The 19,312-nt window shown below is 34.2% G+C and overlaps 1 protein-coding gene across 2 annotated transcripts in view; it reads right to left on the bottom strand.

Moving 5' to 3' along the window:
- Nucleotides 1-19,312, bottom strand: part of HSPA4L (heat shock protein family A (Hsp70) member 4 like) — a 66,466-nt gene that overhangs the window by 12,082 nt on the left and 35,072 nt on the right. For both annotated transcript variants that reach the window (XM_031942271.1, XM_031942272.1), the window contains exons 12-16: nucleotides 13,622-13,755; nucleotides 10,848-11,047; nucleotides 4,501-4,596; nucleotides 3,478-3,615; nucleotides 155-280 (exon numbers count right to left, since the gene is read on the bottom strand). In XM_031942271.1, coding sequence (XP_031798131.1) covers nucleotides 155-280; nucleotides 3,478-3,615; nucleotides 4,501-4,596; nucleotides 10,848-11,047; nucleotides 13,622-13,755 — 694 coding nt within the window. The remainder of the gene's footprint in view (nucleotides 1-154; nucleotides 281-3,477; nucleotides 3,616-4,500; nucleotides 4,597-10,847; nucleotides 11,048-13,621; nucleotides 13,756-19,312) is intronic.

A 19,312-nucleotide genomic window follows, 5' to 3' on the forward strand; every position in this document is an offset into this window, starting at 1 on the left:
TGGATTTGACATCTTAATTTAAATATGAAGGTAATCATAAGTTTATTAAAAGAATGGTTCATTTACAAATATGTACTTTTTAGAAACTTAAAACAAGTAAAAGACAAAAAAAAAAAAAAAGAGGACAAAGAAATTCAAAAGGCTGTATTCTTACTTCTGCAGTGACAAATTTTTCATAGACATTGCACAGCTTGTCTCTGAAATCATACACATACTCTTCAACAGCATTCTTGGCATCATTTCTTTCTTTCTCTAACTTGTCCTGCATGATCATCTTTCCCTAGACAAAAAAAAAAAAAAGATCCAGACTAGTTCCCAACAAAAGTTCCATTTCAGTATTTACTTAACAAAATACAAATATTTTTAAAAATAAAAACAAAATCTCTCAAAGTTTATTATTTCTCTCTCTGGAGAAGGTGGATTACATTTTTCATCATGAGTCCTTGGAAATTTCTTGGATCACTGTATTATTATGTTTTAATTAATTTTTGATAGCACATTGCTTTATGAATCATGTTGGGGAAGAAAAATCCAAACAAAAGGGAAAAACCATGAGAGAGAAAAAACAAAAACAAAAAAAAAAAGTGAACATAGCATGTATTGATTTACATTCAGTCTCCATAGTTCTTTTTCTGGAAGCATTTGATATTCAGCATTTTCTGTCCGAAGTCTATTGGGATTGCTTTTGGATTATTGAACTACTAAGAACCAAGTTTTTCATAGTTGATCGTCACACATTCTTGCTGTTATTGTGTACAATAACAGTTCTGCTTGTTTTGGTAAGCATCAATAATATGATGTAATTATACTAATTACATTAGTATATCTCATTACCTTCACATAACAGTTTATTCAGCCATTCCCAAAAATGATGGGCACCTACTCATTTTCCAATTCTTTGCTATCACACAAAGGGCTGCCACAAACATTTTTACACATGTGGGCCCTTTCCCTCCTTTATGATTTCCTTGGGATACAGGCTCAGTAGACACTCTACTGGATATGGGTATGCACAGTTTGATAGCCCTTTGGGCATAGTTCCAAATTGCTCTCCACAATGATTGGATTATTTCACAATTCCACCAACAATGCATTAAGTGTCCTTGCTTTCCCACATCCTCTCCAACATTTGTCATTATCTTTTCTGTCATGTTAGTCAATCTGAGAGGTGTGAGGTAAGGATCATTTTATTACTGATCAAAGTAGCCAAGGTTTTCATGGTTAATCCGCTCTACAAAATGGCTGTTACTATGTACAATGCTCTCCTGCTTCTGCTCACTTTAATTTGTATCAGTTATTACAACCTTCCTAGATTTTTCTGAAAACATTTGATTCATCATTAAGATCTTATAGCACACTAGTCTTCCATCACAATCATATACCACAACCTTTTCAGTTTAACAGTTTGATGGGAATCCTTTCAATTTCTAATTCTTTGACACTACAAAATAAGTTTCTATCCATATTTTTGTGCATGTAGGTCCTTTTGGGGGATGTGGATATGATCAGCAGTAGTACTGCTAGGTCAAAGGTCCAGTTTTATAAACGTTTGGGCATAGTTCAACTATTCTGGAGAACAATTTGGAACTATTTCACACCTCCACCAACAATTCATTAATGCCCCTATTTTTCCCCACAGGGATTTTCTTTCTTTTTATTGATTGTATCCCCAGTGTTCAGCAGTATATTAACAGGCACTTAACAGATGCTTACTGGATTGGTGTCTTAGATACAGTGATTACACTGTAATTTTTAGGGTTTGTTTTTTTTTTAATTTTGCTTTATTAGAGGGCAAATATTCTCTTGGAAAAATATCTACATGGTTCAAAAAACAACCCTGAAAAACAAATCCCTCAAAACATATTTACATAGTCTAGTAGAATAAATATTAAATATTAGCCATATCCAAAGTTCTAGGTTTTTCCATTTTAAGTTCCATACTTCTCTGGCACGAGCTGAGTGAGTGGTATATAAAACATACATATGGTTAGCAGAAGTAATAGAGAAATGACTTTGCAGTCAGGAGACCTGAGTTCAAGTGTTACCTCTGGCACATATTGGTTGTATAATCCCAGGCAAGTATCTTAACTACTAGGTGGCCTGGTGATTCTTCCAGATTATAAACTGCAGACGGAGCAAAACTGGATTGTTTTGTTAAGAGAATTCCATAGATTCATACATTGATTTGAGTTGGAAGAAGCCTTAGGTCACTGAGCTCAACTTCTTCATTTTATAAAGGAGAAAAAGCCCAGAGAATTTTAAGTTACTTGCTCAAGGTCACACTAGTAAGTAATTATCAGAGGCAGGGTTTGAACCTAGGTTTTCCTGACTCCTGAGTCCAACACCTGCATCCTCTTATCTGAATGTTCCTTTTTCAAATTAAATCACAAGTCCCTGTCCCTTTCTCTGAACATTATGTTGGTCACTCCCAACTTCTCAATGGGCCATTCTAGCAAAGTCCATGGTTGGGAATTCAGAATCTATAATCACCAAGTTATAGGTGGTTAAGTGATGCTCCTGTTTCAGTCTTTTCTACCTATTGTGTATCTACAATTGCTCAATGTATTAATTCTATTGAATCTAGCCACCATGTAGGAGTGCTTCTATGAGATACCACATTCAAAGGTCTAACTCAGGGTACTTCACAGCCTGATTTATCCACTAGCTTTGTGATTAGCAATTCCCCTGGCTCTACACCCATAAGAGAGGGGAAGGCTATAGACAGATAGTAAGAGAGCAAGAATGGTGGCTCCAAAGTGGAGAATACTGGGGGACACCCCACTCCCCTCCCAATATGAATGAACAATCATTCCAGAGGCAGTTCCACATCTATCCAACATCTTTCTCTACTCCCACTACTCCTCACTCACCCAGCTCCCAGAAACTGATGGTTTCTTTCCTCACCATTTGTTACTGTTAACTAGGCGTGATTTTTTTTTCCCATAGCTTGATCATGTCGTTCTACATAAAGGATTATATCTTCCCCTATTAGATAGTCCCTGCCCTCAAGAAGTTTACAATTTTTTTTTTTTGGGGGGGGGGGGGGGGGGGGAGTATTTGTATCTTAGCACTTACTTTGCACAGTACCCAGTGCATAGCAGACACTTAGTAAATGCTTGTTAACTTGACAACAAATCATGGAAGAATTGTTTCCCTAGGAAGTCAGGGAGGTTAGAATCCAAATCCAGTGTAAATCTTGAAAATAACTAAGAAAATATTTATTGTGTGTGTGGGTATATGTGTGTGTGTGTGTGTGTGTGTGTGTATATATACACACACATATATATATATATATATATATATAAAATCTTAAATAATTATTAGTAGCTAAATTTTTTTCCCCTAAAAATTGAAATCTAAGGAGTTAATCTATGTTAAATATTTTTTTACATGTGGGGCACTATAAACAAATTTCATAAAAAATTTCCAAATTGAAATTTCATAAACAACTCTAACACTAATCTCAAGAGTACCTACCTCATTTTCTATATAACTGTTGATGAGATCTTGGCCCAGCTGTCTGTACAGGGTACTCTGGATAGGCAAATCAATACTCTTGACTTTTCCTTTTTTAACACTTTGGGTTGCTCTATCTTGCTTGTCTGGATGCAGTGGCTGTGAAAAACAATGTCAGATGAAAGAATATCTACTTGAGTCATTCTTATCTAAACAAAGGAATAATTCTTAGGCAAAGAAAAAAAATAGATTTTCTTTAAACTGGAAAATACCACATCACTTAAAGCACCCTCCTCCACAATACTGTAGCATCTGTTTTAAGAAATTTGTTTCTTTGTACATAGGTTACACTGAAACATACAAACAAAAAACCTTTTCTCACTATATCTTTCAGTTAACTTTCTCAGTTTCCAAATTACAGACAAGGTGTCAATAATCTATTTGGGTAAAAAAATGTTCCTTATTGGGAGCTTCCTACATCAAAGAAATAAGATAGATGTATGAATAAACAGATATAATTTGAGCTATGCAGCAGTACCACCCTGCCCTATCCATCGCCCTGCAACAATCCCAACATTTACTTGACATTATATTACATAAACTACACAGATTACATACTATTCAAATAACAACAACAGCAAATAAACACAAAAAACATTTTGGAAACGTATGCCCAAATTTTACACCGCAAAGGGGACTTCCATTTTAAGCTTTAAAATTTTACTATAAAATGTCTCAGATAAAAACAAAGATAGTATATGATCATAAAACACGATCCTATTTCCTTTTATTTTATCATCACTGAAAATTTTTGTTATTAAAACTTAAATACTAGAAAAGTTTCATTATGTTGTTTCATTTCTTAATATTCTAGAAAATTTTAATTTTATCATTTCTTTTTCTTAATTTATTTATAAAAAGAAAAGGTTATCCTATCTTCTTAATTCAGTCTCAACTTAACTGAATGAAGTGTAAATTATTGGTTCATAATTCTCAATGTTCACTTAATATATACAGAGAGGAAGGAGAAAATGAAATACAAACCTTTGTCTTAGCACCCGTGTGATCAATTTCCTCTTCTGGGGTATGCTCAGCATGGCCTTTTTGATGGCCCTCTTCTTGGTCAACTTGCATTTTGTCCTAGGAAGGAGGTATATAAAAATGGACAGTATATATTGCTGCAAGGATGATTTTTTTTTAAAGCAACATAATTGTAAGTCCTCATAACATTCAAAAAGACTTCAAGAAGACTGACATGTAGATGCTATACTTTAATATGTATTTTTTTGAAATAACTACAGCTACAGAAAAAGCAAATGACAAAGCCTATCTACACTGCTGCAATGACTTGATGGCCCTTATCATTTAAGAATACATTAAAAAAGAAAAAAGGTACCCCACAGTCGAATTTCCAAATCAGAATTCACCGACTAGAGTAAAAAGCTGACAGGCACCATCACTATTCAGGTTTTATTTTACACTTGGAAATATGCAATATGGAAAATGAATATTTTTCCAGCAAATTCTAACACGGTCCAAATAGAAATGAAGCACGACAAAACTTAAAACTGCTTCTCTCTGGTGAGGAGGCCAACACTGATTGATGTAATTTGCCAATGATTTGGATACCATTCTCCTTGGGGAAAAGTATAGTAATAGCAGGAAAACAATTAAAATGGTATTAAAGAGAATAATTAAAAATTCACATGAAAAAGGTGCAGTTTATGTAGCCATATTGGCTAAAAATGTATTTGTGGCTATTCTCTATACAATTAAGCAGGGGTAAAAGAAAAATTACAATGACTGCTGCTTTAAAAATCTGAGTCATACTGCCTGCCATCTAAGAGAGGAGGTAGATGGAGGGAGGGGAAAAGTTGGAACAGAAATGAATGCAAGGGACAATGTTGTAAAATTACCCATATATATGTTTTGTCAATAGAAAGCTATATTAATAATTAAAAAAAAAGAAAAGAAAATGGTGGGGGTAAAAAAAATATCTGAGTCATAATACTATATAGCTCTTAACATTTACAACTGGTTGTGCAAGAATTTCAAAGTCTTAAGTGTCTCTAGTGAAGCACTTAAGTTTTAAGCACAAAAAAATTGGCTACGTCAAAGAATTGCTTCCAACACTCTTCATTAGGTGAGATTATTCTGGAGATAATCTCACACACCAAAATGTGTGTGTGGTGTGTATGTGTGTATTTAAAATGACAACACAGTTATCAAAAAGTCATGGAAGACTTGTTTCACTACCAAGTCAGGGAGGTTGGAATCTAAATCTGGTGTAATCACTAACCAGCAAACCACTAACATTCACCTACGAATTGAGAAGTCCTCCATTCACTATAAATTATATCAATGCTGTAAAAATCCAGTAAAATCCAAATTTCAAGAATTCATGAATCTCACATTCAATTTGTCCTTAATATTTTTATGGTAAATTTTGGTTCCCAAATGGGTTTTTCTTTTTGTGTGCATCCATTGTTTCCCAGCTCTTCCTCCACCCTAAAGTCACTCTTTTTCGTTAGTGCTTTCTAGTTTGACTCTGGTTCCCTTCTTCATCCTTGGTTTTGGAGACATTATCCTCTACTCTTTTTCTCCACCTACTTCTCAAACCACACCTTTGTCTCTTTTGCTGCCAAGCATTTCCTTCTATCAGCTGACCATTTTTCTCTGTGCCCTGTTGCTTTCATCATCTCATTAACTCCTTCACGCACGCACGCACGCACGCACCATTTTCCTCAACGGGATCACTATTTCTTATCTCATCTACCCACCATTAGTATTACTATGAGATTATACTGGACTCTTCCTAGTCTCTCATTTAATACCTTCTTTGTTATTAAATTTTGTTAATTTTAATCTTGTTTTAATCTGCCAACACCCTGGTCATGGCTACACTGCCTCTTGCCTGAACTTCTGAGTAATTCACAGGTCTTTCCACCTACACATTCTCTTCTAATTTTTCTCACTGTTGCCAGACTAATTCCCCTTATCTTTTTGGACCATGTCATGCAGTTCTAATGCCTTTCTACTCAGGCCACTTTTTTTGCCTAGTATTTTAAAGCATTCCATTAACCTGGCACTAGCTGACCTTCCATATTATTTCCTGATACACTTAGAGTTTCTGCCACACTCTATCACTTTCACTTAAAAGTAACTTTTTAGCTCTCTTTATTATTCAAATAGCCTCTAATCTCATTACTTCATGATATGAAAATTATCTACTCTAGTGAAGGAAATCCACCAGCAGATTTATGTGGTATACAGTTACTATGATTAAAATTAAAAAAAAAAAAAAAAGCAAAAAATGATGCATATTTGTACTTCATCTTGAATTAAAATGTATATAACACTTACTATGTTTTTAATATCTGTATTTCTGTTTGCTCTGCTGTTGTCACTGAAAGGAAAACTATTCCAAAGCTGTTGCCATCTTTCCCTTGTACTATGTCTAGATGCCACCAAACATCAAATAGGACTATTTCAACTTCTACTCTTATGAAACTCTCCCTGACTCCAAATCCTTTAAAAAAATGTACACATAATACAAGACATGCCATCATGAAGACTTGTTCAAAATATCAATAGCAAGCACTTACATATGTGATAGTGACTATACTAAGAAATTTACAACTGATTCCTCATCTGATTCTCACAACAGTCCCTGGAAGTGTATTACATAATATACAATAACTTTGTCTTATAATTGAACTGAGGCAGAGATTAAATAATTTGCCCAGAATCACTCAGCTAGTAAATAGTTGAGGCCCAGTTTGAACTCGGGTCTTTCTTGACTCCTGGTCCAATGAGCTATGCACTCATTGGCAATCACCTAACTACCTTGAAATCTCTTAAGCCTTTATTGTATTCATTATATAAAATTTCACTCATTTGCTTTTGCATTGGGCATTTCCTTAAGTATTTTTCATGGAGGAATCCTGAATTTGAGAGTAAAGGTCCTAGTGAGGAGGGAGTTTTCTATTTTTTTCCTATCTCTTCATAGTGCTTCCTAAAGAAAGGTCATTCAACATTCCTCTAAAAGCAATGCCAGTTTAAAAAAAAAAAAAAAAATATATATATATATATATATTAAAGATCACTGAGGCAGAAATTGCCCTTACTTGGTATGAAAAAACAACTTAACATCTAACTAAATCTAGTCAAATCAAGTAATCAAGTCAACAAGCAATTATTAAGCACCAACGATGTTCCATACATTGTGTTAAACACTAGGGATATAAAGTAAGATTAAAAATTGATCCTATAGCTCCTGCTTTCAGTCTAATAGGGAAGATAATTTGCAAACCAACATGTACAAAATAAGATAAGATGGGATAAATTAATAGAGAAGGCATTAAGGAGAATGAGAAAGGCTTCCTGCAAGAAAGTGGGGCAAAGAGGAGTCAAGGGAGCATTCTAGGCGGGGGGGGGGGGGGGGGGGGGGGGGGGGGGGGGGGGGGGGGGGAGGGGGGAGAGACAGCCAGAGAACATGCTTAAGATTTTGGAGATAGAGTGTCCTGTACAAGCAGCAGTCAGGAGGCTAGGATCCCCAACAGGGATCCAAGAATATGTATGTAGGAGGGATCCCTGTTTTGAAGGGTTACTCCCAATATATAACTTGTGTGAAAAGCCACTTGGCCAGAAGTCAGTTTAAGCAAACTACAATGTGGAACAGAGAATGACTCTAAAAAAAGGAAAGAGTGCAGGCACCCTGTGCACACCTCACAAACAGTACAATCCCTCAGGCCATTCTCATTTTAGAAATCATTTGGACAGTCTGGTTATCCTGCTTCTACATGGGGAGGCATCAGGATAGAAGAATAGAAAGACGACAGAGAAGACATCTGAGCATTAATTATTAAAGGCTAAGTTACAAGCTATGCCCTCTGCTTAAGAGGCAAAGCAAAAAAAAAAAAAAATGCTGAAAGAGATAAATATCTATTACCTGAAAAAAAAGTCACTTTGGAATTCTACCAACCTTCATTCATCCCTTGGCAATGCTGAAAAAATGACTAATGCCTAAGAGTTTTTAATTGTTTCATACAGTCTTGTATATCCATGTTTTCTTTTTAATGGACATTCTAGGCAAACAAAAACATTTCCACATACCAAGAAAAAGAGAGATCTGTACATGGTATTCAAGTCCTCATTATTTATAATTTCTTTTTCTAACTTCAACATACTTGACATGACCGTGCCAAAACAACCCTGATGCTCTGTAAGCTTCCTTCAGGATTGACTAGTTTTCCTTTCTTTTTGCCCCAAACTACATTTTTAAGTCAGGAGACACCACAGTGTTTGTAAAGAATGGAGAAGGTCCAGAACGTAGACAGGGAAATAACTTAAAAATGGATAGAGATTGTTATCATTATATAACCATATTCTGTTTTATATCTGCATGAGAACTGCTCTTTTTTCACCAAATAAAATATAAATTTAAATCCATTCTATGGAAGAAAGAATAATAAAAAGGAATCTTCAAGAAATTTAAAAACAAAAAACCCCAAAACAAAAATCCTATAAAATGGACATACTACTTCTCTCTTCTGTGTATGTATATTGGAGTATCTATTATTCACAACAGTTCCAGTAGCTTGAAGTTGTGCTCTTCTGATTGCCAAGAGCTCATCACAGATAAATTGGCCCCTGACTGGCCATAATACACACACCTTAGTCACCACTCTTCCCCTTCTTGTTTACCACTTATTCTGGCAACAACAACCAAATCCATTTAAGATTCTTAGAAACTCTATCTCCATCAAATTGCGTCTAATCAACATCTCTATGATTTCCCAGACAGGTAGTCTGGCTGCCACCTTATGTGTTATCTTTGCCTGTATAATTTCTAAGGTGACAGGTTGTCCTTTAGATGTTTTCTGCCCATGTATGTATCTCCAGTGCTTGGGACAAGGCTTGGCACATATAGAACAACCTGAAAAGTGCTTTTCCATTCCTTCCAGGTCAGAGATCAATGTAACACAGATCTATGAACCTTATTACAAGGATTCTAAGTTCTAATTAAGATTTATTTTTTTGCTAAAATTTAACAGATTTCATTTTGTAAAATATTTGTGGACAATTTTAATAGTACAAAACCATAGCAATTTCCTTTTGGATTAGCAGGATCACAGGTAGGGTTTTAAAGTGTGCTAGTCAATTCTGATTTCTCATTTTTGGTGTCTATTTCAATTCTAAACCTCAAATTTGTTTTTTAAAAAGGAAACCAAGCATATCTTAAGTAGTAAAAACACCAGCATTTAAACAAATCAAAGGAGTGTGATTATAGTGGAGAAATAATCATGAAAGCAATTTTTTATTAAAAAAAAAGTCCAATATTATATAGGATACTTGTCAGAATGAAATCATTAAATTCAAAAAGTGATTCTTAAGTCAAAAGTAAGTTAACATAATTTGGGACCTCTCCACTAACACTATACACACACACACACACAGTAGGTTTATATATAAGCCTACTAAGAGGATGACATACAAACAAGTTACAAGTTAAGTAAGTCACATTAAATTTAGTACTTTAGCCTAAGTAATGAGAAAAGCAAGAGATGGCAACATTCTGTACAACAGTTGTCTCTGAAAGGAGGCACTGCTCCTTGGGTCAGAACTCCCTTTTAATAGTTTTGTATATAGTACTTTGTATCAAGCACTTAGCAGACATTTGTTGGATTGACCACTTTTAGAAGGATTTATGTTAATAAAAGCAAACAAAATAAACCAAAATATAATACTTAAAATGGAAGGCCCATTCTAAGCATTTACATTCAAGATGAAATACAAATGAACAAATCCAAAAAAACCTAAACTTTAGTCCTATTACACATAGTAAAAATCCCAAAGCTATTTACTCTTTGCCAAATGCTGCAACAATTGCTCCAAACGAGGAATAACAAAAAAGCATAATTTATTTAGCACAAATCTAGAAAGTATAGATAGATCAAATTCTAGTTTAAATATATCTACATATGTACTTCAGCATTAGTCATTTTGAATGAATGACATTTATTATGAAGCTAAAAAGATAGCTCATTATAAACTACATTGTTTTAACTGTTATTCTTACTAAGAAAAACTAGCTATGGCCACTATGTATGGGATAGGGAGCGAACAATCTAGAACTTTAAAAGAAAAATACATTATTCCCTAAAAAAAGTCTTAAAATTTTGAAGAAGAGAGATTTAAATGCACTGCTTCTTTGATACTGTTACCTGGTGATTCTTATAAGCAGAGAAATTCTGCAAACTTTTAGCTCAATACTTCAAAATTCAGACTCTAAATAATGTTATCTCAAATAGATTGCTTTTAAAAGACTAAAGTATTGATACTAGAAATATTGTCTAATATAGGAGTGTTGAAAGGGCATTTTTACATACCATCTCATCTTTGCCTTCATTCTTAAATGATGATTCTGTTTCCATGGGTATATCACTGTGATCCCCTTCCAAACTTTGCTTCTCAATTACCGATGCACTAGCCACACTGAAGATACCATGGATATTAACACGTACTTTAACCTTCACTTTGGAACTGTCACCATCAGACTGGGGAAAAACATTCTGAATAGTGAAGTTCCCTTCAGGGAAAAGAAGGTTATAAAGCTTTGGTCATAATGTGTTTAAAATTCTAGCATGTCTTAGGCTGACTCTGCAATCAACACAACATAGTCTGAGTTATTATTATTCAAAAACAACGCCGTGAAGATGGTAAATATCACAATTCTGGTATCCCACAAAGGCTTACAGATTCTAAAACTGACACTGTAAGGCATGAAAAAATCAAAAGAAGCCATCCCCAATTCTTAACATCTCTATTATGTTATAGGATGGCTGGATTTCAGAAACAACCCTGTTTTCCATTTTTAAATTCATTCATTTTCCATTCAAAATTAAAATGAGAGAAGACAACAGCCTAACTAGCCAATTTAGTTATAAAAAGGCTTTGGGGTGGTCTTCAGAAAGGTCCACTGTTCCAAAACCTCCTTTTTAAGAAAAAATAACATTTCTCATGTTGCTCCCTTAAAATTTTCTACCCAAAGTACTAAGAAAAACTCAAGAGTTTTTCTATATTTTGTGGCATAATTTAAGATAACATTATTTCAAAGCAGCAAGCAATGAGCACATCTTAGATATGTAATTATATTAATATTAATTCTGTAATGAGATCAAGTTTATACTAAATTCTATCCACTGAAAATCATTATGATAGCCATTTCAAATAGTTTTTAGTCCATTATCTGTATAAGTGATTTGAAATTCACTGACAGTTAAACATTTTGCTTTGACCAAATATCTCCTAAATGCCAAACAAACCTCTTTAAAATGAAGATTTCTTCTGGCTATAATTTTACAGACAGGAGGTTTATTGAGACCTTCACCTCTACCCATATGTTTACAACAGTGACCACAGTATTTGACCAGTTTTATTTTGTTTTTTCCCACTCGATTTTTTTTTTTTTTTTGCTTTTTTCTCTGACTTCGCTTTTTCATTCAGGCATTTTCTTTATCCCACAAACAAATATTTCTCCCCCTTCCCCCAATTCTCTAAGATTCTTTTCTTTTGGGGGAGGGGGGGAACATAACAGTATTCCAGGACACTCATGGATCATGATTTGAAGGCACATTTTATCTCCAGCTTTTTCCTTAAAATAATCATACTATGAAAATGTCTGTACATTAGTTTCTTCTTATATCTGTTAATCTCTTTAGGACAGTCTCAAAATTGTAATATTGGCATTGAACAATTTAGCTATGGGCATGAAAAACTTAGTGACTTTTGTGGAATGATCTCTAATTATTTTACAGAATTGCTGAACCATTTCATAGCTCTACCAATAAATGAATTATAGTAAGAATTAGCAGCAACCTGCATAGCTTCATGGACCTGAGATGACTCAGGTTTTAAAAGTCATATTTCTATGTTTATTGACAACCTAAAACATCTTTTCAGGTAGTTATTGATAAGTTTGTATATTTTCTTTTGAAAACTTTTAAATTATTCTTTAGTCTAACGGAGAAATGGCTTAATCATATATTTTGTGTCAGTTATTGATTTTGGAAGTCATACTTTATAAAAATTATGAAATTCTGTTAAGTTTTTTCTCAAGCCACATTTCCTTCTAAATTCTATCTGTACTGATTTGGCCAGAAACTTAACCTTCAATTCTCCTTTTTTATAACTTTTTAATATTCAGATTATTTATATAGAATTTACCTTGTTATATGTTGTAAGATGTTGTCTTAAAAGCTATTTTAAATCCCATCTGAAGTTTATATAATTAAAAAAATTAAAACTATTACTCTTCTCAAATACTATCTGTCAAGTCATACTGGGGAGGGGGGGGTTCTTCTGGTCACAGAAGAGCACAGCTGAAAAATATGGCTCTACAGGCTCTCAAGCTCACTAACATGAACTACAGGTAATATTTTTATATGATTAATCAAACAGTACTTACCCCAGTTACTGCTAATCACAAAGTTGAAGTGAGGGGGAGAGGGGAAAAGTGTTAAAAATACCAAAATTATAAGAAAGCAAATTCTGCTTGTAGGCAAAACAGTAATATATAACTATCTGACTGTAGAACCTCAGTTACTTTTTAGGTAAATGGTTTCTTAAACTGAGGACATTTAAATAGGATATTCACAAAAGGGATGAAGATAACCTAAACTCAACATATGTGAGTAGATGATATTTTACATACGAGCATCTACTCCCTCAAAAATAGTAAATAAAATAAAAATGCCCACTGAACTCTATGTAAAAAAATCAGCACTAAGTCACTTTATTTTGTAAAAGGAAATGGTATGTGAAACCTTGTGTATGCTCTCACCTATCTGGTTCCACTAAAGAGTTAAAATTTTTTTAAATTGTTTTTTCACTCCTTTTAACATTTTTTGTGGCAGGGGTTAGGATTTAGGCATTAAAGTAAAGGGATACATTCAGAAGTAATAAAAGAGATGTAAAAATAGAACATCATCAATATTTTTTTAAGGGACATAAAATCTTAACAGCAGAAAGGACTTAAATTAAACATTGAAGGTTCACATTTTATAGTCTTGCAGCCTTGGACCAGATCAATTTCAAACTATCAGTAATAGTGTAAACATTTTTCTTTTTTTCGTAAATACCATCCTCTTGAATTCTCTCTTACCAATTCGGGGATCAGGATAAGGCACTTCATGTGGACTCGTATAATATGCTTCTAGTTCAAATGGTTCCTTCTTGTGAAAGGTAATAACTTTTGAGAATGGAGCAGGATGGTTCTTACAGAACACTTCACATTCCCTAAAGAAAAGAATGACAGATGCCCACAGTCATAATTACTTACATTTTAAAGTGTTGAGTCATTGCAAATACCTAGTTATAATGATCAAAAACTGAAAGACTACTAAATAACTGATGTCATTCAATGTATATCTGAAGGCTGATATTCTCCTAAAACAAGGCACAGAAGTGCTCATCATATATAAGAAGAAGAAAAAGCCATAAACTTATTAAGAGGAAATTCTTTATTACTACCAATACTTTGTTCCTTCTCCACTTCCACAAGTTCAGAAACAAAGTTTTAGTTTTATATCTTTTAAATTTTTTTTCCTTTATTATATCATGTTATATAACTGGGAAACAATACTTCCAAATACAAAACAGAAAAAGAATGCATATAAAACTGTGAATCACCTCTACTCTGCACAACTAGTTTCTCTAAATAGCATTTATTTGTATTGAGCCTTAATGTTTGAAAAGTACTTTACACATGTGTTATCTCTCACAAAATACCTTGCTGAAGCAGGTGCATTTTAAATTATTTCTGTCTTTTAAATAAGGAAACTGAGGTAGGCAGAATTGAAATGATAGGGTTATACAGCTAACATCTGAGGAAAGATTCAAATTCAAGTCTTCCCTTCTCCAAATCTAACACTCCACCACCTTAGGCTACTTTCAAGAATATATCAACATGTATGTATACATATATTGTATTTAACATATACTTTAACATATTTAACATGTATTAGTCTACCTAGCATGGGGGGGAGGAGGGGAAAAATTGGAATAAAAAATTTTGCAAGTGTCAATGTTGAAAAATTACCCATGCATATACCTTGTAAATAAAAATCTAGAATAATAAAAAAGAATACATCAACATGGTAGTATCACGACTACCTTAGTTGACTATATCTTTTTACCTTCTACATTCTCTCTATAATTTTTTTCAAATTTATTTAAAGAAACAGAATAAGAAAACAGAAAAACAGAAATGGAATACAAAATGATACAAAAGAAAACACTATCATGTGTCCAGCAGAACATCAGGGAGGATTCAAAATATGTAACAACAAATTACCAGTTCAAGAAAGTACATATATTAGTAGAAGACATTATATTCACGAGTGTATCTTTTCTTTACTTTCTTGTAAATTGTTCTTTTGTTCTCTGTTATATACCTTTTTTACTTTCTTTTTAATTTTTTCCCCTTTCATCTCCTCCCCACCCCTAAGCAGGATATAGTTTTAAGATAGGATATATTGTTATATACATATGTAGATATATACACACATACACACAAACATTGCTCATCTTTGCCCTCACATACGCATATTTTTCCTAAGCCTTTTGACTCTTAATTCTGCTCCTTAACTTGCCTTCATATTAAATTAATCTCTTCCCACCCATGAATCTCTCCCCTGTCTTCTTCCCTCACTCTTTGCTTTCCCATCTGCCCATCCCTCCCTCTCATAATCTGTTTATAGATTTTGGAGTGAGTTATACCCTTCATGGTATATATGTAATGTTGCCAATTTAACCCATTCCCGATGTGAGTTACCTTCTCTGTATTTTAAAAAATGTTTCATCTATAATCATTGGGGAGAGGCATCATTATCACTATTTGCATGATTTTAACATTTTAGTGGAAAAGACATTCAATTATTCAATTAATCCAACATCCTCATTTTAAGGTGGGGAAAATACAAATCAAGAAAAAGGGTATGGCTAAAGAACATCTGGGGCAAAGTACAGTAGTAGTAAATAGTAAGTTAACTTTCACCCTAACAATTGGATTTAGAAAATGCAGAATCCTGATTGGGAAATCCAAGATGGATGGAAAAATAGAGAATAATCACAGTAAGTCAATTTCCCTGCCCAAGTTGGCATCAGTAGACAGACCTCAGAGAGGTTTGTCCACAAATATACTGAGGCTATGATCATAGGCAAGGAACTAGAGGAAGCAGATTAGAAAGGTCTAACCCTGTTCAGTATCCAAAGGAAATTAAATAGGAAGAGAAGTGGGAGTAGGGGGCTGGAAGAGGCCATCTGCCTAGGGGAGTCATCTGGGGCAAGGAACAGTAACAAGAACTATGCAATATATCAAGCTGCCAAGAAGCCAATAGAAATTCTAGCTTACAGCTCAGCTGAGGGTTGCAGAAGAAAAACTGGAGGAGCAATCCCAGATCACAGGGGAATCTATGGTTCTTCCCTCAGAGCCAGCAGAACTTTCCAGATAAAGAGTGGCTGAGTTTAGCAACATCTATTAGAACTTTTATCTTTGCTTAGATACAAACCCAGGCCAGGGACTTGTAGAATTCAGACAAGAGGGTAGCAGTCACTTTGCCCTTGACCATACTACTCTGGAATTACAGAAAGCTTGCAGGTCCCTAGTCTAACCTGTCTCTGAGATATTGGAACGACATAACATTCCATATCCCAAAAAAAGCAGTTAACAGGAGCAGCCCAGACTTTCCCCATAAAAATTTGGAAGCCCTAATATCATACTGGAAAAATGAACAGATAAAAAAAAATCCCAATTTGTCATAGAAAACTATTATGATGCCAGAGACATTCAAGACATAAACCCAGAAGAGAATGATTCCCAAATATCTTCAAGCAAAGTTTCAAAGAATAACAGCTTGGGCACAAATCCAATTAGAATCTTTGGAAGATGTGATAGCAGGGTTTTTAAATGTTTTTAATCAATTAAATGAAAGATATTGAGGAAAGCATTGGAAAGGAAATAACTTAGAACAAGAAGTACAAAATCTTGTCCAAGCAATAAGCCTCCTGAAAATTGGAATGGATCGAATAGAAGCCAACGACTCCTAAGAGACAAGAACAAACATGAAAACAAAGTAAAAAGGAAAAAAAAAAACTGACACAAGTTCAAGAAAATGTAAAGTATCTCATAGCAAAAACAACTGACCTGGGAAACAAAAAAGAAGGAATTTAAGAATCTCTGTATACACATCTGAAAATCATGAAACTTTTTTTTAAAAGAAATTTTATTTCAAGAAATTCTAAAAGAAAACTGCCCAGATCTTTTAGAAGCAAAGAGAAAAGTGAAAATCCACCAATCATCTTCTGAAAGAAACCTCTCAGAAACATCACAGCCAAAATCCAGAGCTCCAGGTCAAGGAAACAATGCCATAAGCAATCAGAAAAAAAAAAAAAAAAAAAGATTTCAAGTGCCAAGGAGCCACAGTAAGATTCACAAAAGAGATAGCAGCCACTTCTATAAAGTAACAGAGAGCTTGGAATATGGCATTGCAGAAGGTAAAGAATCTAGGTTTAATAACCAAAAATAGCTTACTTAGCAAAATTGAACATAAACTTACAGGGGAAAAGAATGGACTTCCAAAAATACAGGGGAAAAGAATGGACTTTCAAAAATAGGTACATTTTAAGCATTCCTGATGAAGACCAGAGCTATGGAAAAACTCTGCAGTGTAAACATGAAGAATCTACAAGAGGTAAACAAAGAAAAAGGACTAATTAAGAAGAAACTGCTTACATTCTAATTTGGGGAGAGGACACATGTCATCATTGGGTCCATAGAGGGAATCTAATCATATAAGACAAAGGATTAGTTCTGTTATATCTTCATGACCTTAATGTAAAAAGAAGGGAAAAGGAATGGAGAAGGAAAGGGGCAGGAAAGAATGTGAGAGAGATGAATGTTGGGGGAAATTGTCTTACATTTTCAGAATGTCCAACATGAATGCCATACAAACAAGAGTATGAAGTGGGTGACACTTCTTGAACTGCTCTGTCATCTGAATTGGTCAAAGCAGGGAAGCATATATACATGTTTAATATATAAATACATGTCACCCAATAGAAAAAATAAAAGAGAAAATGAAAAGGATGATAAATTAAGTGAGGGGTTAGTTTTAAATAAAACAAACTCTAAGAATGTATCAAAAAATTTTAAAATAACTCTTTTTGATGTGGCAAAGAACTGGGAACAAAAAGGGTGCCCATCACCTAAGAATGGCTGAACTGAATGGATGGCTATAAGTGCAGTAGAAGATTGCTGTGCTATAAAAGACACAAGGGAATAGTTTCAGAGAAACCAGAGACTTGTATATACTGATTCAGAATAAAAGGAGTAGAACCAAGATAATTCATAAACTGATAATATGTACAGACAACTAACTTCTGAAATCTGATTAGGGTAATAAGCAACTATAATTCAGAGAACTCATGATAAAGCATGCTTACCCACCTCCTGGTGAAAGGTGATATATTCAGAGTGCAGACTGCAATATATTTTTTTGTACATGAGCAATGTGGAAGTTTGTTTGGCTTGACTATGCATATTTTAAAGGTTTTGTTTTTCTTTCTTTTTCAATATGGAGGGGAAGGCAAGAAGGACAAGAAGCAGCAGTGAGGCAAAGACAGTGGCCAATAAGAACAGGTGCTTTATAAATGCTAGTTGACTAATTGGATAAATTGGATTATGAAACTTAAAAAATTCTTAAAGTTAAAAAAAATGAAATGAAGAAGAAATAATATCTGAGCCTACATTCAATGGGGAAGAGATGATGTTTATTTAGTAGTTCAAGTAGCATGCTCAAACCTGAGCAGCTGGGTGGATGATGAATGAGACAAGAGAAAGGCTTGAGAAAGATAAATTAAGAGGCCCTTGAAACAGTCTAGGTGAGAAGTGATGAGAGTCTGAACTAGGACTGGTAGCTATAAGAACAAAAACAGAAATGAGACATATAGAGGAGAAAAAAAAATAAAACTTGGCAATGAATTGGTTATACGGGGTGAGACAATTAGGAATTGAATACATTTAAGTTGTAACCTGGAGAAAGGAAAAACTGGAAGGATAGTATTACTTTAGATAGTAAAGTAGTCTGGAGAAGGAATAAGAGTAAAGATATAAATATGATGTAATATATTGCTCCAAACTATCCATGCCTGCTGATAAAATGCAACATACTCTGTACTACTCAAAACCACTACACTGCTCCAGAATTAAGACCATGACCTCTGAGGGGCATTTTCCATAGCCATGGGGTAATGCAGGGTATATGCTGAAGGTAGGGAGCATTTTCCCCAATAGGAGCTGCTGCTGCAAGTAGTATTTGAGTTGGGGTTAAATTATAATGGCCACGAGAGATCAACACTCAGCTAAGAAAGAATAGGGTCCATAACTTGTATAGGGGAAATAGTGGACAGAGTAGAGAAGTGTTATGGAAAAGTATATTTAGTGGGTATTGATTTTGGTGAAGACAAATCCCATCTTTCCCATTTTCTGATTTGTTGATCACATAACATTTGGGAGGCCACAGGCTAAGATGATCTCTCTTCAGGGTTTATGACATACAGTCCTATAAAAGAAATTTGACGGGATTTTGCCAGAACTAGGACAGGTATATTCAAAGCTGTCCTTAACAAACAAATTATATTCTAAAAATTTTTATGAATGAAATTCAAAAACACTTTCCCTCAGAAACATTATATTAACCAGTCAATAACTACTAATTAAATGTCAACTATGTGCTAGGCATTTGGGGACTAAAACAGAAGTCACTGATCAGAAGGCAGTCACACAAAACCCAAG

This window comes from Sarcophilus harrisii, chromosome 6 (assembly GCF_902635505.1).
Source record: "Sarcophilus harrisii chromosome 6, mSarHar1.11, whole genome shotgun sequence".
In the NCBI taxonomy this organism is placed as follows: Eukaryota; Metazoa; Chordata; class Mammalia; order Dasyuromorphia; family Dasyuridae; genus Sarcophilus; species Sarcophilus harrisii.